This window comes from Ictidomys tridecemlineatus, chromosome X (genome assembly GCF_052094955.1).
Source record: "Ictidomys tridecemlineatus isolate mIctTri1 chromosome X, mIctTri1.hap1, whole genome shotgun sequence".
NCBI classification, from domain to species: domain Eukaryota; kingdom Metazoa; phylum Chordata; class Mammalia; order Rodentia; family Sciuridae; genus Ictidomys; species Ictidomys tridecemlineatus.
The window spans coordinates 59,261,060-59,283,500 of NC_135493.1; the positions used below are offsets into that span (position 1 = coordinate 59,261,060).

At 41.3% G+C, this 22,441-nt stretch overlaps 2 protein-coding genes across 3 annotated transcripts; one reads left to right on the top strand and one right to left on the bottom strand.

Annotated features, from left to right (window-relative positions):
• Positions 1–356: 356 nt before the first annotated feature.
• Nxf3 (nuclear RNA export factor 3) lies at positions 357–13,003 on the bottom strand. Of its 2 annotated transcripts, XM_040283045.2 has the most exons (21): positions 12,765–13,003; positions 9,167–9,341; positions 8,787–8,940; positions 7,578–7,661; positions 7,368–7,472; positions 7,168–7,245; positions 6,983–7,052; positions 6,739–6,827; positions 6,536–6,625; positions 6,262–6,371; positions 4,576–4,612; positions 4,160–4,228; positions 4,019–4,074; positions 3,773–3,880; positions 3,593–3,651; positions 3,360–3,472; positions 3,223–3,265; positions 2,574–2,646; positions 1,880–2,062; positions 1,412–1,472; positions 357–1,302 (listed from the first exon to the last, which is right to left on the bottom strand). In XM_040283045.2, the coding sequence occupies exons 1-21, from the start codon at positions 12,766–12,768 to the stop codon at positions 1,249–1,251; spliced, it is 1,815 nt and encodes a 604-aa protein (XP_040138979.2). In that variant the 5' UTR covers positions 12,769–13,003; the 3' UTR covers positions 357–1,248. The 2 variants fall into 2 exon arrangements, 1 of the variants encoding a protein (XP_040138979.2); XR_013431772.1 differs by lacking the exon at positions 2,574–2,646 and having other exon boundaries at positions 1,248–1,302.
• Positions 13,004–14,410: 1,407 nt separating this feature from the next.
• LOC101974845 (prothymosin alpha) lies at positions 14,411–14,791 on the top strand. Its single transcript, XM_005328857.5, has one exon. The coding sequence runs from the start codon at positions 14,418–14,420 to the stop codon at positions 14,754–14,756; it is 339 nt and encodes a 112-aa protein (XP_005328914.2). The 5' UTR covers positions 14,411–14,417; the 3' UTR covers positions 14,757–14,791.
• The last annotated feature ends 7,650 nt before the right edge of the window (positions 14,792–22,441 follow it).

Sequence of the window (22,441 nt, forward strand, 5' to 3'; positions counted from 1 at the left end):
GAGGGTATTGAAAAGTGATCTCCAAAAGATATGCACATATGTAGCCTCAGAATGTGACCTTATTTAGATATTAATAGATTAAATCATCTTATATTAATGTAGATCCTATATCTGATAATAGGTGATTTTTAAAGGAACAGAAGAATGGAAGACACAGAGAATGTCATGTGAAGATAGAGGCAGAAATATGAATCATGCTACCACACCTGTAAAATCACCATTAGCAACCAGAAGCTGAAAAGCCAAGAAAGGATTCCCCCTAGAGCCTGTGAAAGAAGCATGGCCTTGCTTCACCTTGAGTTTGGATTTATGACCTTCAGAACTGTGAGAAAATAAATTCCTGTAGCTTTAAACCATCTAGTTTATGGTACTTTATTAGAGCAGCTTTAAAAAAAACTAATAAAAATATATGATACATGCTTGCACATGTACATACATACAAATGCAATATATTTTTCTGAAAATAGCAATTTAATTTCCTTTTCTAAATTAGTATCTTAACATTCACAGTTAATGTTTTCATAGTTTTATGGTTGAACAGAGTTTCATAGATTTTGTGATTATAATCATTGCTTCTAATGGCAATTCAAGGTTAATGTCAGTTACCTTTCTCTCTGCCTTTTCTTTACTTATCAAGAATATTAACAGTATGACAGTTCTTATATGTTGGCATTTTTTTCATAGAATTCCATGTGCTCTTTAATGCTATTTCCCCTGAAAGGGGTTGTTCTTAAATTTGTATGGCTAAGAAACTAATACTTCTCTGCATAAAACTATCTAACTAATGCACTAGGGACCTAGAACACCAATGGCCAAGTTTAACAGTGTTAGAGAGCACTTCCAGCCTAGAAAGCCACACAGCTCTTTGGGGCACAGCTCTGGTCTAAATGTGGGTCCAAAATTTGAGTCTCTACTCCACTCCTTCCCAGGAATTGCTCCTTCTGAGTATCCGTTTCTTTCTCTGCAGAACTTAGAGAGTAAAGCCTGTCTCAAATGGATTTTTGCAGGTTTAACTTAATGGACAACATCATTCTTATTAAGAAAATAAACAGGCATCCTGGGAGGTGGAGCAAATGCATGGAATACTTGACTCTGGATGCATGAGAGTTAGCCCTACAAGTTAGAATTTGGCTTTCAGTCACAACCAGGTCAGTCATAGAGAAATACACATACTAGAACAAAAAATGCAACAAAGATGAAGAAGATAAAGATGACAACACCCAGGAATTTCTTCTCAGGGTTTTGTACTTAAGTTTCAGGATCAGTCTTTTTGAGGGTCTCCTCTGGGACCATGCCCTTTACCTACAGGAAGTGAAGAAAGGAGTTTGGTGATCAGCAGAGCCAGAAATCAATGGCCTCATCCTCAGGCCACCTGGCTTTTGCTCACTTGGCCTGAATCCTCAAACCTCACCTTGGGCATAGTAAGAACTTGTGTAGCTCTGATGTAGTCCCAGTGGTTCTCTTCAAGGAATCTGGGGTAGAGAAAGGATAGGAGACATCCATTAGGACCCAAGAGGAGATACTCCAATAACACAATGACATTTATAATCTACATGTCAAAAACATACCTCCATGTGTAGTGCAACATGTATAGCAAAAAAAAAACAAACAAACAAACTCTGTGTCAGAGTATGTCACTGGGGAATTGGAAATCCTGAAAAGCGAAATGTCTTGTAATAAAGGAACAGGGTCTATAGAATTTAGAAGTATCATAAACTTGTTCAAAATAACTGGGTAGCTTACTGTGTACTGGAAGGTAAACATTCAGTATGATATTGAGTGAAATAAAGAACAAAAACCCACTATCTGCAAGTTTCCATAATTCACTCCCCTGATCCACCCAGCAAATATATAATCATTATGTAAACCCAGCACTTACTTCTGAGACCACCTGAGGTTCATCCCAGACCGGACAGAGAAAGCCTGTACCATTTCCTGCTGCTCCTCGGAGAGGGCAGGCACAGAGGTGGAGGAACATGTGGCCATAGGGATGCAGAAGGGGCTCTGGTTCCCCTGGGGGCTAGGGTCCCGCACAAACAGCTTATCATTGATGATGCACAGGCTGAAAGAGAAGCAGACCCTCAGTTGACTGGAAAGATGTACAGCCCCACTCCCTAACAAAAATCTTCCCCAACAACAATCCTGCTACCTCTGCTCAGCAACCAGATGCCTTAATTATCCCCTAACTGTGCCCAACATTTTTTGGCTGGTATCATTTAACATTCTCCCAGAGGCCAACTTTGAAGATTGTCAACAAGCTTACATGATTTATAGATTTACCTATGAACCAGGAATAATTTTACACTCACATTTGCCCCTTACAATATTAGAAGGGAGTGAAAAATGTAATCACCATTTTCAGAGAAAGACACTGAGTTACATAGAGGTCATTTGACTTGGCCAAAGTCACAGCAAGTGAGTACTGCATCAGGAAAGAACTGAAGCACTTGACTATACTTTGGGTTTTCAATGACTGCACCACCACATTCCCACACCTACAGGCTAAGGCTCAGTAGAGTGTTCCCACTTACAATATAGCACTTTCCTGGAAGCAATTACAATATAGCACTTACCTGGAATTGCTTCCAGGAATAGCGATGAAGGTTCTGATGAAGGCACGAACAGAGCCCTGGGACTTTCCTTCCACTTCAAGGACAACAAACAACAATACCCCCTTACAGTTGTACGTGATTTACAAGCTTACACAGTGTTTCCCAGGGAAGGTATTATGCTGAAGGGACCAGAATCAGAAATTGTTCACTTGGAGTCACAAAGTTGTGGCAGAAATGGGAGGGCAATAGTAGAAACAGTCTACTCCCTGTAATGGGTCCCCTAATATATGTTGTGAAAACCACTTCAAAAGTTCACTTGATCTTCATCTCACACCTGCCTAAGAGATGGGTTCTACTAGCCCCATTTTAAAAACGGTGAAAAAGAGAGGTCAAGTAGTTGGTCCAAGGCCACAGAGTAAGGACCTGGGAGGAGAGCCATGGAACCCCACAGCCTATGTCCCTAACACACAGCGGAGCTGTGGGGCAGACAGGCACGGACCACGTTCAGACCAGGATGCTTTGTGGGCAGAGTGGGAGCACCGAGGGAAGAGCCCCCAGGGAAGAACAGGAAGGAAAGGCCCAGAATCAGGGAAGCTGGGGGAGTTCTGAGAGGGTGCCCACCCAGGGGAGGGAGCAGCAGGCGATCTGAGGGGGTTGTATAGACACTCACCTTCCTTGAACAAACCATTCACAGAGAAGCAGAGCATTGTTTCCTGAAAGGGGGCAATGCAGGAACTCAGGATCTGCTTAACCTCCTACCCACCTCCAGCTTTCTGGTCCCACCCCAGGGAGGAAGCAGGTGCTCACCGTCTGGAACCACATGTCTACCACAAAGGAGCTGAGGTCATGCCGAGTCTTGGGCAGCACGCAGAGGGTATCCAAGATGTCACGTTTTGTGTGCTTCAGTTGCTTCCACTGGTCTGCAGAGGAAAGGAGAAGCAAAGATGAGGGGGGCTGCCACACCCTTGCCCTTGACCCCCGTGACTGACCCCTTCATACCCCCTTATGCTGCTGCCCAGTCTTCCCCATCACACACTTACAGGAATCCTTGAGTTTCTTTATATCCCTGTTATACTTGAAATACTCACAAAAGCTGTTCCTAGGATAAAAAGAGGAACAAGAGGTGTAGGTCTAGCTGGTGCACATATTTCCAAGAGCTGGACATATGTCTGCTGGAGATTCACGCTACCATAGACCAGAGTCTGAGCTGTGATACTCACAGGGCTGGATCCTTGGGGTTGAACGGAATGGTCAGAGAAAAGCAGGCCTCAATATGATAAGTGCCCAGGAGACTCTTTCGGTCTCCATAGTCATAGATCAAGTAATACCTGCAGGGGAGCAAATGAATAGTCTATCTCTATGGTTTGGACCCCAAATGAGACTTAAAAGTTTCATCAAGCAGCCCTATGATAATATGGCCTTACTTCCCTCATCCCCCAAGTCCAGAGAACCTCAGAGGGACTTACTGCTGTAGGAACTGTAGGACCAGATTCTTCAGTATGTCAGATCCAAAGAAACTTCCCTGGAATAAAATGAACATTTGGGATCATAGCTATTATGTGCTCTTTGTGTACCACCTAAAACCCTGCATGAGCCTCTCTCTTCACCTTGCAAGTTGGTAACTTCTTGTGAGCTTCAATGCCACATAGAGTTGGTCTAGGTGACTCCTGCCCATCCTGGGGAAGGCAAGAGGAGGCATCAGTACAGGAAAAGGAAGTGATGCTGGATGATTAAAGAAAGGGATGAGTCCAGGAGAGGGTTAGGTCACAAATCCCATGTGAAAAGGCCATGGAAATGATATGGACAGAACCACAGCTAGGGTCATGGCAATGGGTCCCTGTGTGAAGAAAGGTCAGAGCCTTTGTAAAGTTCTCATATGGGTCTGTACTGCCTCTCCATATACCTTTGAGGTTTAAGTGTCAGATCCAAAAATACGAGTTGGGCAAGACCTAAAGGGTTTCAGGGCAGGTTGGAAACAGCATAAGTTCCCATTAGAGGAGTAATGAGAAAGGAGCAAACTTACCAGACATAATAACTTGGGAAACAATTCCAGGATGGAGCTATCAAAAATCAAGATAAATTGATTTAAAAGTCATACAATGTATGTGTATATAGAAGTATTACATGGCACCACACATTAATATGTGCAAATTAAATGTTTATGTGTCAGTTGAAATAAATGACTAAACATATTTAAAATCAAAACAAAATAGACAAAAACAATTGAAACTGTATATCTGCCTTTCCTGTTGATTGACACAGAGAGAGTTGTCTCTCCTCTAGCTCTCCTCCCTTTCCTTCTCCCTGGGAGCTCCCACCTCCACTGCCATGACCCATTTCACAAGGGCCACCACAAAGCTACATTGAGGCTCCAGGGCTTCCTTCCCCTCCATGCCTCCCTTACCTTCTTCCTGATCCCCAAGGAAGGTTCTGCAGGGAGCAGGGAATGAGGTGGGAGCCCAGGGCTCTGCTATCTTGCTGGATATCCAGCATTCTGTGGGGCGTGGCATGACCTGGCCAGGCCAAGACCAAGTCATCTCCCTGCCCCACAAAATGCTGGAGCAGTGGGGTGAATAAGGCACGGAGGGGAAGGAAGGGATATGGCGACCAAAAAGGAGTGAAGATAGGGGAGGGAGAGTTGGGGGAGACAAAGAAAAGTAGAGACAATGAGAAGCAAAGCAAATGGTAGGGGAAGATGCTCCACCCCGGTGCTGGAGATCAAGGCAGAAGTGAGAAGAAACCAGCTCCCCTACTGCAGCCCATTCCTTCACCTGCCCCTGGCTGGCCCTGGGGCCCCAGGCAGGAATGCAAACATGTACCTGCTGGGCTGGGGCCCACTGGATGCAGGTCCAGCCTTTGTCTCCTGTGTGGGTCCAGAGGGGGCCAGGTATGCAAAAAGGAGCCGCCCCCAGGGGAGGTGTCATTCCCAGCACCAGTAGTGAAGAATCAGGCACCAGCTCAGCATGTGACAGAGGGTCTGTGGCCCCCTCTTATGAGCACCAGGTTCCCTCATGGTGGTCCCTGTGCACCTGTGCCTGTCTGAGTCAGTGTCTTGCCCAAGGAAGCATCTTGACTTGGGCTACCCAGGGCTGCTCTGAGGGACCAGGTTGGATGTGGGATGTGGAGTGGGGGAGAGAGCAGCAGTGCCCCAGAGTGGCCTGTGCTCCCACCTCCTCCTCCTCCTGCCCCTCTTTTGCCCTCTGCCTTCCCCTCCTGTCTTGGGAAGGCCTCTGCTCACTGTCAGTGGCCCACCTCTGGCTCCTTGACTCAGGGAACCCATGTTTCTCCCCAAGGAGGAAACAGTTCCCACCAATGGCCTAGAGGAACAGATGTTGTGATGGTAGCCACCTAGAGCCTTGGCCCTTGGCACAGGGCATGAAATCTCCATGTCAGCCTGGGACAGGTGGGGAGAACTTTGTGGAGCAAAGGAAGAAGGGACCTTCTCAGGATAGGAAAGGAAACTACTCCTATCCCAGGAGAGCATGCTGGAGGAGGCCAGGTGCAGAGAGGTGGAAAACATACACCAGATCAGGTGAAAAAGGGAGCAGGTCAGAAGAGGCAAAGCAGACCTGTGGACACAGCTGGGGAACACAGACATAGGAAAGGGTGGAGCCTGTGGTCCTCCCAGAGAACCAAGGCTGCCTCCTTCTGCAAAAGGACACATCAGGGGCAGCTGAAGTCCCAGTGGGTAGCAAAGGTTACAACTGACTTCATGTTGTTGGACTTATCCAGGAAGGTGGTGCACAGAGAGTTTCTGTCTGCACACATCTCTTCTGGTTCCAGCCCTTTCCCGCTGTCCATCTTCCCTGCAGACTTCACCTGTAATTATGTGGAGGAACACATGAACTACGGAAAGAGAGGTGAAGGGCCCTGCATCCCCAACTCCCTTTTTTGCCAAACAATCTACTTCTCTGCCTCTTGTCACCACCCTGATGAGTCCTTCCACTTTTCCTTCAAATAATGATCTGAGTCTTACATCTTACCTTACTTTTGGAGACATTTGGGTTTTCAATACTGAGATCCTTTGGCATAGTATCCATCATGCCAACCAGCTGGTAGGTTGGCAAGGTAAGCTATGATGAGGAAAGAGTTAGAGTTAGGGCTCTAGTGGGGAATATCTGAGACCAGTCTGGCTGCTAGCTAACCTCTACCACCCTCAATAACATCATTAAGCCTAAGGTCTCACATTGGGTTTGTTCTTTTCAGGAATATTCAAGGAAGTAACCATGTGCTTTCTAGGATTCGGTGCCATTTCAATAGCATGGGTCATCAAGTCTTCAGGAAGCAAGAGGTGGGAATCAGAAGGCTGAGAGGAGACCAGCTGGCCCAATTCCAACACCAACACTTCCCCAAGTGACAATCACTAAATATCCCTCCCAGGCAAACCCATCTGCCCTCCTCTACCCCAGAATTACAGCTATCAACCATACTTGGTTCTACAGGGGGTCTCTGAATGTCAAGAGCTTGATGGGAGGCATCACATTGTTTGTTCATGGTTAACTGCAAAGTTAAAGATGGAGTTCAGTAGCTCTGAGGCAGAGGTAGTAGGGCAATATACGGGGAAGACAGAGGGGGTATGGCTGTTGGTGCACAACTTGTTTTGAGTCTACATTACCTTCACTTGCTCTACCTTTTCTGACTGCAGATCCTTAATAGAGCAGGGTACCTCAGAAGGAGTGACAAAGATTGATATCTGCAGATAACACATGAGGAGCTGGGTCTGCACCAAGAACTTTGAACCCCAAGAACAAGGTATCACCCCTGGCCTGCCCTCTTGCCCCCTTGATTGGCTCTGGTTATCCCCTTGACACATACCTTTTCATTATCCTCATCCCGAATCTTATCACCAATATTCTTCAACGCGAAGGCAATGCTGGCATTCTCAACAAAGAACTGGGCCTGCATTTTCTCATAGTGAAACTACAGTGACAGTGGTGAGAAAAATAGAATGTGAAGTCAGAATTGCTGCTCTTCCAGCCTTCCTCTGTCCTGTTTTCTCTTATACCCCTTACTTTTATCTCTTACCTCAACCGGAGTAAAAGGGAGATTGCACTGGCTCTGAATCAAATTCAGCAGCCACTTCTCTTCATATTTTATGCCAAATGGAATCTAGGAGCAAAAAAAAAAAAGATGGAAACATTAAGTTTAAATACAAGCATGTTTCTTTCAGACCGTTTTCAGGCTTTAAAATAATTTCTAAAGATAGGACAAATTCCATTATTTTTAGCTTTTATATCAGACATGGACTTCTTAAGTATCTTTTTTTAAAATTCAGATAGTTTTCTTCAAATAAAAAATGTCAGATATCTAATATGAACTAACTTGGTAAATTCCCAAGAAATCTTACCCAAGGCAGATCTGGCCTGCTGCTGAGGGCCATTACCAAGTAGGAATGACGCATCGAAATTTCCTTGCCAAGCGTACCCCATGCTGCTTAGAGGACATTTGATGGAACATTGCATGCATGCTTTAATAAGGTGACCTTGCTCAAGGACCAAGGCGGATTCGGGTTTAGAGCTGATCAGGTTTGAGGAAGTAACCCGCTCCTTGAGTTTAAGGCGTTGCCAGTTTAAGATAATGGGTTTTAGGGAAGTTGGAAGTTGAAGATTATTGCTGGGATTAGGGTGTTCCTGCTGCTTGTTCCCATTGAGTTCTCGTGAGATTAAAATGGGATTAGGAGAGAGCCTCGTGGAGTAGGTGGTTTGTGCGGGAGACAGGAGAACGTGTTTGCCCCTGGACCTGTGTGGAGGCGGTGTGAGAGCGGGAATAAAGAATTGCTGTTTGAACCTACAAAACTGTGAGTGCCTCGTGATTCTGGTGCCAAGCCGAGACATTGGCTTTGGCAGCCTGCCTCCTTGTCAAGGACCCCAGAGAATTGAATCAAACACATACACACACACACACACACACACACACACACACACACACACACACACACATATTAAATTTTTGCCAAACAAGAATCTGGTGTGGAATTGTTCAATCTCCTTAGTGTTAGATTTTTTCCTTTGCTTATATGCAACCATTTCTATTCTCCCTGCAGTCATCTTGTCCCCTTTATATTATCTCTCTTAATCTGCCCTTACATGACCCGGGATATTAACTCTTAGTGATAAAAAAATAAATTACCCATTCCCCTGCACCCAGAAATGAACCTTGCGTCCTGATACAAGTCCAATACAACTGTCCCCATTCTTCTTCTGGGTATTTGGTCCATTTTGCCACAACACTCACTGTGATCTTGAACCAGCTCCCTAAGGTTCCATTCTGCCTGTTTCCCTCAGTTCTTCGCTCTGGAGGTTTTTGCGCCCTCTCCATATTACCATGGGTCTGGTCTTGTTTGGATAAATTGCTTCTCCAATGATGGGATGGGATGACATAGGGAGTGCTGTGGAGAAGTGAAGAAAAAGAAATAATCCCTACTGCTTAGACAGTTTTCCATACATATTTTGCTGCTTGGTTCCAGGATTATGAAAATTTGCTGAACCTTTAATCTGAACCTATTATTTCTCACTCTTCTAGGTTGGAGACATGAAAGAATTACATATTTAACTACAGGGTTATATATTTCACTGGATGGTCTATTCTAGCCATACTGATGACTGGTCACTTACTATCTAACTCCAGAATCCATGTGGGCATCATTCATTGCTGAATCTCCTTCTTGCTGCTGGTGGGATGAAATATTCATGGCAGCACTGACTGGTTCAGACCAATTTGGAAATCTCCTTCGAAAAATACCCCAGCATCTTGCTCTTCTTTGAAGGGTGTTAGCTTGGGAATTGTGACCTTATATTGAAAACAACACATCAGTGGTAAATGCCAGAAAAAGTTCAGGGAAAATATAATAGCATATGAAGAAATATCACTGTATTTTATAATCTAAAAAGAAATATATAAGGCTGGAGATGAAGCTCCATGATAGATCACTTGCCAACCATAGGTGAAATCAAGTGATTCCAGTCTCAAGGTGAGGGGTGGGGTGAAGAAAACAGGAATGTATCATAAGCCAGAATGTGATCTGTGATGTTATTATTCCGTACTTTGCCCTTTTCAGTTTGGGTAATTTGGACAATTTGTTTATTATCTCTAACTCTTATCTCCTTCCTCTTCTTGAGGAGATAGAAAAATCTACCCTGAGGGACGAGGCTGCAGCTCAATGGTAGAGTATGCGCCTTGCAGTTGTGAGGCACTGGGTTCAGTCCTCAGCACAATATAAAACTAAATGAAGATATTAAAAAACAATCTACCCTGAAAGTTTGCTGTTATGGTTCAAGCATAAAAGCCAAGTTCCCTTCTTGAAAGAACTAGAAAAATGGAAAATAGATTGAATACAGAGTAAATATTAGTTATACATAATTATGGAGAATTGTAAAAGAGAGGAAAGCAGGAGATGTAGTAAGTGTATCTAGCACATGTTTACTTTGAGTGCCAGAAATCAGGAAACAATAGAGAAGCAGCATATGAAGAAATCTTCCTTAAGAAGTTTCTAAGAAATAACAAATAAAGTCACTATAAAAACATTAATAGAAAAAAGTGTATTTTAAAGGATAACATTGCTTATCAGACATTTCATAATAATGTTCTTTTTTATTATTATTTATTTATTTTTTAGTTTTCAACGGACACAACATCTTTGTTTTTGTATGTGGTGCTGAGGATCGAACCCGGGCCGCACGCATGCCAGGCGAGCGCGCTATCGCTTGAGCCACATCCCCAGCCCATAATAATGTTCTTATAACAAAAACTGAGTTAAAATTGGCCAGAAGACTCAAATCAAAGGAAGTATTTAAAGGTTCTTTATATAGAAAAGAATATGATCCCAGATGGAGGATCATTGATTCAGGGAAGGAAAATGAGTGACATTTGTGAATATGGAGGCAAATCTAAGTTAATATTGATTATATAATACAATGATAATTTCTTTTGAGTGTTTTAATCTATACATAATTAAAATGTATGATAATAAATAGGGAGGGTTAATAACATCACAGTGTTCCAAGGTCCCTGCACTGTTTGAGAATTTGCAAAAGAACTAATTTACATTAGACCACTATGGGGCAAAGATGTACATTGTAATCCTAAGGGCAAACACTGTAAGGATGGCCAAAGAATGTTTATTCAGCCAAATATCATAAAAATTTAATAGCTACAAATTTTAAACACATCAAAGGAAAAAAGAGGGCAAGAACTCAGAACAGGCAAATGTGTATATAGATTATTATTGTCTATTTGATCCAAATTATATCTTATAATCTCATAAAAGCAGAGTAAATGAAATACCCTAAATTGATATATGGAGAGAGTCACATTACATAATATTTCATCAAATTTTCCTTAAAAGAAACATGTAAAATTTAATGATATAAAAATTTTTAAATAAATACATGGCAAAATATTCTCACGTATATGTAGAAACTAAATAAGTTGACCTCATAGAAATAGAGAATACAATGTCAGGTTACCAGTGCCTAGGAAGGGTGCAAAGGTCTGGGGTTGGAGAAAGGACAGTTAATGGGTCAGGGGTACAGTTGGATAGAAGGAATAACTTCCAATGTTTTATAGCAATGTGGGGTAACTGTGGCTGATGACAATTGTATATTTCAAAATAGCTAGAAGAGAGGATTTTGAATGTTACTTAAGGAAATGATAAATTTGAGGCAATGGCTACACCAATTACCCTGAAGTGATCATTACACGTTGTATAAATGCAATGAAATATCATGGGAAAATATACTATCATGTATAACTAAAAAAAAATCAAATTTTAAAAATAAAAATAGGAAAAAGGAAAAACAACTCTGCACATGAGAAAAGTAGATTATGTTTCTGCTAAACAAAGATATGTGGTATGTAAGGTTTGGTTTTTGTCAAGGAAAAAATAAGAATAATTTATGTTTGAAATTGCAATTAATGGACTGGGGTTATGGCTCAGCACTAAAGCGCTCGCCTAACACAGGCGAGGCTCTGGGTTGGATCCTCAGCACCACATAATAATAAATAAATAAAGTTATTAAAAAAGGAAATTTGAATTACTGATTGTCTTAGAATCAGCAAAAAATAGGAATAAAACTCAACAGAAATATAGATTTCTGAAAAACGAATCTTGAATAATAAAGTATATGCATAGGTAAGCTAAAAAATAAATATACTGTACACATAAACATGTACAATTATTATATCAACTTTTGGTAATACAGAGAATGAAACCCAGGGCTTCACACAATAGGAAGTGCTCTACCATTGAGCTACATCCACAGTCTAAAATGTTTTTTTTTAAGTAATGAAAAAAAACAATAAACCATTCTATCCATTCACTAACTGAAAATCTGCATAGCTCTACACTTTAATGAAAAAAATAATTAGAGAAAATAGGGATAATTCATAAGGATAAAGGATCAATTCAACAGTAAGATTAAAAAATTTTGATTTTTATGCATGAACACAGAGCCAAAATATACAAATAAAAAACTGGTTAAATGGAGAAATGAATACATTCACAGTTTGGGGAAAATTTTAACACACTTCATTGAATAACAGATACAGCCTGCAGACAAAAATTCACCTATTTGGTGAAGATTTAAATAATATAAGTAACAAGATGGGCATGTTAGTACATGCCTGCAGTCCCAGCAACTGCAGGAGGCTGAGGCAGGAGGATCACCTAAGCCCAGGAACTCAAAGCCAATCTGATAGTTAAACCTCATCTTAAATTATTTTTAAAATCTGGGTAACAAATCTACTTAATTGATATGGAAGAGTTTGCATAAAAGCTACACATATAATATTCCAGATAGGTCATCTGCTAGCACATAAAACAAGGCTTGGGAAACTTCTATGGGAATAAATACAATCTACCCTGAATGGTTGGTGTAAAAATTCAAGGGTACAGGTAGCTTCCCTGCCCCTTCCTCCATCATTAGCTGGAATCCCGTCTTTCAAGTGACATTCTCCATTCCTCAAACCCTGGACTTTCCCCTCAAATAGGACAAAAAAAATTAACTTCAGCCAAGCCAAAGAGGTTTTCCATGTGGAAACAAAAAAAGTATCTCAGACCTCAATTGACACTTGTCTTTATGAAAAATATCAACCTGGGACCTTGCCACAATCCCCTTTGCATCTTAAAGTTTAGTAAGGTTTCTTATGGATGGGGGAGGGGCCCAGAATACCCCTTGGGGACCTGAGACCAAGGCCTCATGCTGACCAACTCACCCATTATGTGTCTGGCCACCAAAATCCTCACGAGGTCCTTCTGCAGGGAATCTGTGTCGTCTGGCAATTTGAATCTCTGAAAGATTGAGGAAGGCTGCTGAGCAAGCTGAGAGCAAGCTCCAACTCACTTTGTCAGAGCCAGACTAACAAGATGGAGTCTTTACAGGAAGTTCCATCCCCAAGGGCGTAGAGAGGAGAGCCCTGGGGCCAGAGGAGACTTGACTTCCTGTTCTCACTGCCTCCTGAGTTTACTACCAGCCTCACACCCAGGGAGCTGTTTCCAATTGAGCCACCCCTGCAGAGGAAGCCAACTAGAAGGTTTGAGGCCCAGCTATGTGTTGCTACAAATACAGGGAACTCTGCATTCCAGTCTCTGTGTTGGTTACATTACATTGTATTCCTTCATTCTGCACCCAGAGAACTTTGAGTACCCATTGTAGGATGGGCACTGTACTTGTTACATTACGTTGTTTTGCCACCTATTTCTCACAAAGGGGCTCTGATTTCAAAATCACCAGCTTTCTAAAGTTGTTGAGACTTAACAGGTTCAGGAGCTTGTTTCGAGTCACTCAGATGCTACCTGGAGAAACAGAGTGTAACTAAGACCCATATAATGGGGGTGACCCCTCCATAAACAGCTTTATTAAAGTCATGTAATATGTGAGGCTCTCCTAAGTTAGAGTAAAGTAACAGAATGTTCTGAAAGTAGTTAAATGGCTGGAATTAACTGCTCTATAGTTCTGGAAGTCTCAGGCCAGAGGGCTTTTGTAAGAGGAAGGGAAAATAGGGAGGGCCAGGACTTAAGTGCATCAACCATTATTTTTTCTGGAATTTTATACCTTTTGTTGGGTCTCTATATCCTGAGAGAGGAAGTCTAGCCCCTGAGTGAGCTGAAAATAAATCTGCATATGAGAATGTGTAAGCATTTGGGTGAAGGAAATTGTTATCATTTGGATGTGAGGTGTTCCTCAAAAGCTCCTGTGTGAGACAGTGCAAGAAGGTTCAGAGGAGAAATGATTGAGTTTTAAGAGTCTTAACCCAATCAATGATTTAATCTCCTGATAGGGATTAACTGAGTGGTAACTGATGTGGTAGAGTGTGGATGGAGGAGGTGAGAATTGGGGCATGGCTTTGGGTATATATATTTATATCAGGGTGTAGACTTTCTCTCTCTGCTTTCTGATCTCAGTGAGCTGTTTCCCTCTGCCACACACTCTGCCATGGTGATCAGCCTCACCTCAAGCCACAAGGAATGGAGCTGGCCTTCTATAGATTAAGACTTGAAACCATGAGCCCTCAAATTAACCTTTCCTCCTCTAAAGTTGTGCTTGGTGGGTCTTTTAGTTGCAGCAGTGAAAAAGCTGACTAAAACAGAAATATAAGACAGAAAATCACACAATCAAAAAAATAAACTGCCGAGTCAAGAGTTTACATTTTTTAACTTTTTAAAAAATATTTATTTTTTTAGTTATAGGTGGACACAATTTTTTATTTTATTTTTATATGGTGCTGAGGATCGAACCCAGTGCCTCATGCATGGTAGGCGGGTGCTCACCTCTGAGACACATCCCAGCCCTTAACTTTTGTACACTAGTGTATTAGTCAATTTTTTGTTGCTGTGACAAAAAACAGCTGGGACTGGCATGCCCTACCATGTCAGATAGGGCCGTGGACACTAGCTCTGAAATCACCACCAAGGACTTAAAGGAGAAGAAGGAAGTTGTGGAGGAGGCAGAGAATGGAAGAGAGACCCCTGCTAATGGGAATGCTAATGAGGAAAATGGGGAGCAGGAGGCTGACAATGAGGTAGATGAAGAAGAGGAAGAGGGTGGTGAGGAAGAGGAGGAGGAGGAGGAAGGTGATGGTGAGGAAGAGGAAGAGAATGGAGATGAAGATGAGGAGGCTGAGGCAGCTACAGGCAAACGGGCAGCTGAAGATGACGAGGATGATGATGTTGATACCAAGAAGCAGAAGACCAATGAGGATGAATAGACAGCAAAAAAGGAAAAGTTAAATAAAAATAAAAGGCCACCGTGACCTATTCACCCTTCATTTCCCATCTTAGAATCTAAATGTGGTCACTTTTCAGAAGAGAGGCCCACAGGATCGCCCACCACAGGCAGTGCCACCCGCAGATGACATGTGCTCTTTACCACTCAACCACAGCGTGAATTTGCAACAGGGGAGGAAAAAAGAACCACAACTTCCAAGGCCCTGCTTTTTTTCTTAAAAGTACTTTAAAAAAGGAAAATTTGTTTGTATTTTTATTTACATTTTATATTTTTGTACATATTGTTAGGGGTCAGCCATTTTTAATGCTCTCGGATTACCAAACCAGTCTTTGCAGCATTCTCTGTCCTACTTCTGACTTTACTTGTGGTGTGAACATGTTCATTATAATCTCAAAGGAGAAAAGAAAACCTTGTAAAAGAAAGCAAAAACAATCTTATTCTGAGCATTCCAGTAACTTTTTTTGTGCATATACTTTAGCTGTACTATAAGTAGTTGGTTTGCATGAGATGGTTTAAAAGGCCAAAGATTAAAAAGGTTTCTTTTTTTTTCCTTTTTTTTTGTCTATGAAGTTGCTGTTTATTTATTTATTTTTTTGGCCTGTTTGATGTATGTGTGAAAAAAATGTTGTCCAATAATAAACTGGAATTTTATTTTGCTGAAAAAAAAACTAGCTGGGAAAATCAACTTGGAGATGGAAAGATTTATTTTGGATCATGGACTCAGAGTTTTCAGTTCATGGGAGGATAGCATCCAGGACACATAGTGGTGAGATGTGAGCCCCAAAGAATTTAGCCAGTCCAACCCCTATGAGCTTTGCCAGTTGCAACCCACATGGATTCTTTCTTGAGCTGGCTCTTCTAACTGCCTGAAGTTTTCCTTGGCAGATAATCTGTTTCTGGCATTCTCTTAATTCCTGGAATCTCCACTACATCTCTGGATTCACTCTCAAAGCTTCATATATCACCCTCTCAGGGGCTGTCCACAGGGATTCTAACCCACTACACTTTACTGGATCTCCCAGGCCTTCCTTTGAAATATCAATATTATCAATGGAAGCCTACATGAGTCACTAACTCCAGCATCCTAAATTCCTGCAATACCAGCGCCTCATAAACTATACCAAGGTCTGCCAACAGTTAAAGTGGTTCCTCTTGGACCATGACTAAAGCAGCCTCGAGTGCCCAGGAAGCTGAGTACAGTGAAATGAATCCTGGGGAAACAACTTCCTAGGCACCCCTGTGCAATCACAGTGCCCCTATAGTCTCTTTTCAAATGAGTTTTCACTTTTACACTCTTAATCCAGCAGTGGGTGTGATTTTTCTGGTTCCTGACATGCCTCAAAGCATCTCTTCTATTGTCTTTGTACAAAGTACTTGGATTCTTTTTAGTGGCAGTTATCTTTTCGGCAACCACGACTTTCTTGACTCCAATATTATGTGTACACTTCTGGCCATACTGTGAGTTTTAAAAATATTTCCTCTCTTCTTTTTGCTCTTTATTCTCACAGTAAACCTGGCTAAAATCTGCCAGCAACACCCATGCCACCACCTGAATGCCATGTTTCCTTGAAACTAGTTGATCACCATTAAATTAAATGTTATAGAAAGTCTCAGGACATGGACAAAATGTAGACAAATTCTTTGCCAGGATATAACATGCAAGACCTCTAGTCTAATTCTAAATTGAGTCCTAGTTCCCATTAGAATCCTCATGAGCATGGACTTTACTGGCCACATTTCTATCAGTATTCTGAGTTCCAACCAGAGTCATTCATTAAGCTATGCTTAAAACATTCTAAGGCTTCTTTAACCTACATCTTCAAACTTTTCCAAACTCCACCCTCAGGGATGGGAGTGTAGCTTAATGGTGGAATGCTTGTCTAGCATGCCTGAGACTCTGAGTTAAATCCCCAGCACTGAAAAAAAAAAAAAAAAAAAAGCTATTCCAAACTACACCCTTAACCAGTTCCAAAGGCTTCTGAATCACATGATCAGGTATAATTACAGAAACAACTCCACTTCTCAGTACCAATTTCTGTTTTAGGCAGCTTTTTACAACTGTGACCAAAATATCTGACAATAGCAACTTAGAGGAGGAAAAGTTTATTTGGGGCTTGCAGTTTCAGAGGTCTTAGTCCATAGTTGGCCAACTCTATTGCTCTGGGTTTGAGGTGAGACAGAATCTCATGGTGAAAGAGAGTGATGGAGAAAATACGCTCAACTCATGGCAGCCAGAAAGCAGAAAGAAGAAAAAACAAGGAGCCAGGGACAAAATATAGTGCCCTAAGGTATGCCCCAGTGACCTACTTCCTCCAGCTATACCTACCCAGCTACAATTACCACCTAGTAATCCATTCAAATTATCAATATATAAAATGGGTTAATCCACTGAAGGGGTCACAGCCCCAATCATTGCCCAAAAGCCCCACGTCTGAACCTTGCTGCATCGGGCATCATGCTTTCAACACATGAGGATTTGGGAGGAAATTCCAAATCTAAAACCACATCATGCAGTTTTAAACCATATTATATTGATATCTAGTGAGAGGGTAAGCTATGTATAATGCATTATTTAAAACGAAGTAACTATTGCAATATACCCTGAAAAACCTGGCAGATACAATTGTTTTTACAAAATTAAATAATCTCATTTAAAGCATTAGAATTAAAATCCACAATACAACATATTGCTTATAGGTAACGGAAACTATAGAAATTAAAGCTGAAATTAGCATTTTTCCATTTATACTCATGGGAATTTTGAACAAAATCTTTAAACCTGACTAATTTGGTAATGTACCAAGACACAGCTTAAGCACTATCCATTACTTTCTCAAAATAAGTATACTGTCATCCCACTAAGTTTCCATTTTTAGGAACTAGGAAAATATATGATTGAGTAAAACACATGAGTAGAGAATGATAAAGCACAGAGTCAAATGTCTATAGTAAAAGGGAAATTGACTTTCATTTTTAAAAAAAATATTTATTTTTTAGTTGTAGTTGGACACAATATCTTTATTTTATTTATTTTTATGTGGTGCTGAGGATTGAACTCAGGGCCTCACATGTGCTAGGCGAGCGCTGTGTGGCTGAGTCACAATCCCAGCCCCAGGAAATTGACTTTCTACTGACAAAATGGTGTATTCATACTTTAGAATATTGAACATTAAACTGAGCATAAAGAAGTAAAAGGTTGAAAATGCCATTCATGAGTAGTACTCCCTTGCAGAAATCTCAGTTGTGTGAGATATTTCACTTTATGAGCATAAACAGCCATATCTCACTTACCCAAACCTTAAGGTCCTCAGCCTTATTTGGCTGCCCACAGTCTAGGAAGTCTAGGATTCACCTGTTGTCTCACTTCCTTACATAAAATTCACCCCCTGGATGAGCTGAATTCCTTCTCCTGTGCTGGTCTCATTGAAAAAGGAACTGTTAGAAGCATTACAGTGGGGTAAGGCAAATCTAGACTTGTTCCCTCATTCCATTATCATGGCAGTATTCACATTTGCTCACCTTGCACTCAAATGAGCAAAAATATGTAAGTCCTTTATCAATCAATATAACTAGCCTAGTCATCTTAACTGCCTTCATCTTCACTGAGCTTTGCCTATTTCAGCACTCTCTGGCTGTCCTGTGAAGAATATTCATAGTCTCTCAGTATGCTCTTCCCCTTCACTTAACCATTCTCCATCCAAAATGGCCTTGCACTTATAGCTGGGTCCTGGCATTGTCCTGTTGAACATAGACCTTCCCAGATAACACAAAACATTAGACAAAAGCATTTTATGACCCATGATGAAGTGAGAAAAAAAAAACACCTCGCACAACCATGCAAATTATAATATGACCGAACACTCCTTTATCCTGGCTAATACGTGACTATTACTTTCTTAACAATTGCAGCTTTAGTTTTACTCTATTATTTTCTTCTGTACAACATTTAAAGATATCAAATCATACAATTAATCCTATTTCCTGCCAGCATTTAGCAAAGAGCAATTCTGTAGTTCCTTGAGTCCATCCCAAAATCACCTGACACAAGTCCAAATCTTATATGTCATCCATAATACCTTCTTTTTGAGAGGGAGGGAGGGAGGGAGGGAGGGACGGAGGGAGAGAGAGAGAGAGAGAGAGAGAGAGAGAGAGAGAGAACTTTTTTAAATATTTATTTATTTATTTTTTAGTTTTCGGCGGACATAACATCTTTATTTGTATGTGGTGCTGAGGATTGATCCCAGCTCTGCGTGCATGCCAGGAGAGTGTGCTACCACTTGAGCCACATCCCCAGCCCCCATAATACCTTCTTACTGAGGCACTTCATCATTCTCAGTGGTGTGCATTCTTCCTCTTACAATAAGTAAAAGTTCAACTTTGATGGCTACAACTACAGGTGTGTTCTTAGTGGCCTTGTGAGTAGAAACACTGACATCAGGATTAAATGGCCACACTGGGGTGGCAATTCAGGGTTTCCTGGGTCATGGCACATCTTATTTCCATAGTATCTGCAATCCATGCTTATCAAAGATCTGGGGGGGGCAGAGTCTACCATAGATGCCTAAATCAAGGCACAGATAGATTGTCTGCATTATGGCATGGTACAGAGAATGGAGTGGGAGGACTGATTAAGATGGAAGGCAGCAAATGTCAATCCCAGGAAGGAAGGTTTGTGTACAGCTTCTCTTTGTTTTCTGGGCCCCAGTACATTCTGCTTGGGATAGGGTTAGAGGGAGAATGAACTATAAACTTCATATGAAATTAGCTCCAAAAGGAGGGATTATTTCCCATAGCTCACTTCCCTTCTTGTCTATCATATACAAAAACATCAAGTTCATGGACACATCATCAAGATGTATTTCCAATACACCTTGATGATGGAGAAGGAGGTTTTATGTAGAAAGAACTTCAGGGGGGAATGGCCTCAATGATGTCCTTTTCCAACCCCCACTTCCAAACAACTTGTGTGTCTTTCCTTAGAATACCTCTGGATTCTGTGTACTAATCTTCACTCCCAACAATTTGCCCCAGAATCTATCTCTGAACTGAACAAATATCCATATACCTCTGATCCCTGCCTGTAACTCCCACCCTCCGCCCAATGCTTAACTGCTACTTAAGATTGTAAGTATGGTTTCTATTAATCTTATTTGTCTGTTAATAAGGCTTAAATGGCTTCATTCCCTTAATGACCATAAAATTTCCCAGCATACATAGTCCCTTATGCTATCTCCCTTCTTTAAACTCTGAGCAGGGAAAGGTAATGATTAGATGTGAGCCCTTCATTGCCTCAGGAACTATATTCAAGGGCCGACTTCAAACCTAGATCATGCAAGGTTTGACATGATCTTCTACTCCCAACAAAAATAAAAAATAAAAGTGGAGAGAAGCAGTATCTGTGTTCTTAGCACCTTAATCTATATCAAAATAGCTGGTTATGTAATAGTAGGAACACTTACTTCCAACCAAGTATCTCCTCAGTCTGGCAAGGATTTGATCTCACACAAACTTCCTGCAAGATTCTGTAGAATCACAAATAAAAGCAAACAAATAATACTGCAATCAGAGTTTGAGGCCACAGCTTGATTTCTCAGATCCTGGAATGTCCAGTTCATTTTCTCAGAGCTCACTCTGCTCCCTTTCTGACTGTCTGGCTCCTCTTTTCCATCCATCCCCATTAAATCTCCATATGTTTAGGACTCTGCATGTTCTAACCTCCTGGGTCTTGACACTTGCTCCTCCTCAGGATATTGCTCAATTTCTATTATAGTGAACTGCTGAGGGCCATTACCAAGTAGGAATGACGCATCGAAATTTCCTTGCCAAGCGTACCCCATGCTGCTTAGAGGACATTCGATGGGACATTGCATGCATGCTTTAATAAGGTGACCGGATCCGGGTTTAGAGCTGATCAGGTTTGAGGAAGTAACTGGATCCTTGAGTTTAAGGCGTTGCCAGTTTAAGATAATGGGTTTTAGGGAAGTTAGAGGTTGAAGATTATTGCTGGGATTAGGGTGTTCCTGCTGCTTGTTCCTGTTGAGTTCTCGTGAGATTAAAATGAGATTTGGAGATAGCCTCGTGGAGTAGGTGAATTGTGCGGGAGACGGTAGAACGGGTTTGCCCCTGGACCTGTGTGGAGGCGGTGTGAGAGCGGGAATAAAGAATTGCTGTTTGAACCTACAAAGGTGTGTGGTGGCTTGTGATTCTGGTGCCAAGCCAAGACCTTGGCAGTGAACTGTATTTTTAAAATAAAAATATTATTGAATGGACTGGGGTTTTGGCGACCACTTGCCTAGCACATGTGAAGCACTGGGTTTGAGCCTCAGCACAACATATAAATAAATAAAATAAAGCTATTATGTCCACCCACAACTAAAAATATATTTTAAAAATTATTGGAATTTAAATACACTTTTGTTTGTTTGTTTGCTTGTCTTTTGGAACTGGGGATTGAACCTAGGGATGATTTACCACTGAACTTCATCCCCAAGCATTTTTATTTTATTTTTTAATTTTGAGACAGATTCTTACTAAGTTGCTCAGGACCTCATTAAATTACAGAGGCTGGCCTTCAACTTGTGATCCTCCTGCCTAAGCCTCCTGAATCACTCAAGATTACAGGCTGGAGCCACAACACCCAGCTAAAGACACTTTCTAATTGAAATGAAAGGTAAAAGTTGTGTGAAACCTCAGGCTAAATTATTCTCAAATATGTTTTAATACATTAGGCTGAAATGCTCAAAATATGAAGCACATTTTTAGCCAACAAAGAGTTGGATAAATGACAGCAAAAAGGAATTCACATAAAATATACATCCACAAAAACAACATTCAATATACCAAACCCATAAGACGTAACAAAGTGTAAAGATTGAGACAGGCAATAGTAAGCAATAAAGCAAGGTAAACATGAGTATGTATGAGATTATAATTTTTGAAGAATTTGAGCAGCAATAAAAAATGACAAAATCATAGAATTTACAGGGAAATGGATGGCACTGGAGCAGATTATGCTTAGTGAAGCTAGTCAATCCCTAAAAAACAAATACCAAATGTCTTCTTTGATATGAGAACAACTATGAACAGAGCAGGGAGGAAGAGCAGGAAGAAAAGATTAACATTAAACAGAGACATGAGATGGGAGGGAAAGGGAGAGAAAAGGGAAATTGCATGGAAATGAAGGGAGACCCTCATTGCTATACAAAATTACATATAAGAGGTTGTGAGGGGAATGGGAAAATAAACAAGGAGAGAAATGAATTACAGTAGATGGGGTAGAGAGAGAAGATGGGAGGGGAGGGGAGGGGGGATAGTAGGGGATAGGAAAGGAAGCAGAATACAACAATTAAAAAAAAGAATTTGAGAATGTGAATATATACTTGTATATATGTAAATACAAGTTAATACTTGTATAAAGGTGAAGAGAAGCTGCGTGCAGTGAACAAGCCTGTAACCCCAGCAATTTGGGAGACTGAGACAGGAGGATCACAAGTGTAAAGTCAGCCTAAACAATTAAATGAGATTCTAAGCAGCTTAGCAAGGATCTGTCTTAAAATAAAAAAAAAATGAAAAGGCTGGGGATGTGGCTCTGTAGTCAAGGGCCCCTGGAATTAATCTCCAGTACCAAAAACAAAACAAAAAAAAATGTGGAGGGAAGTGGTATCT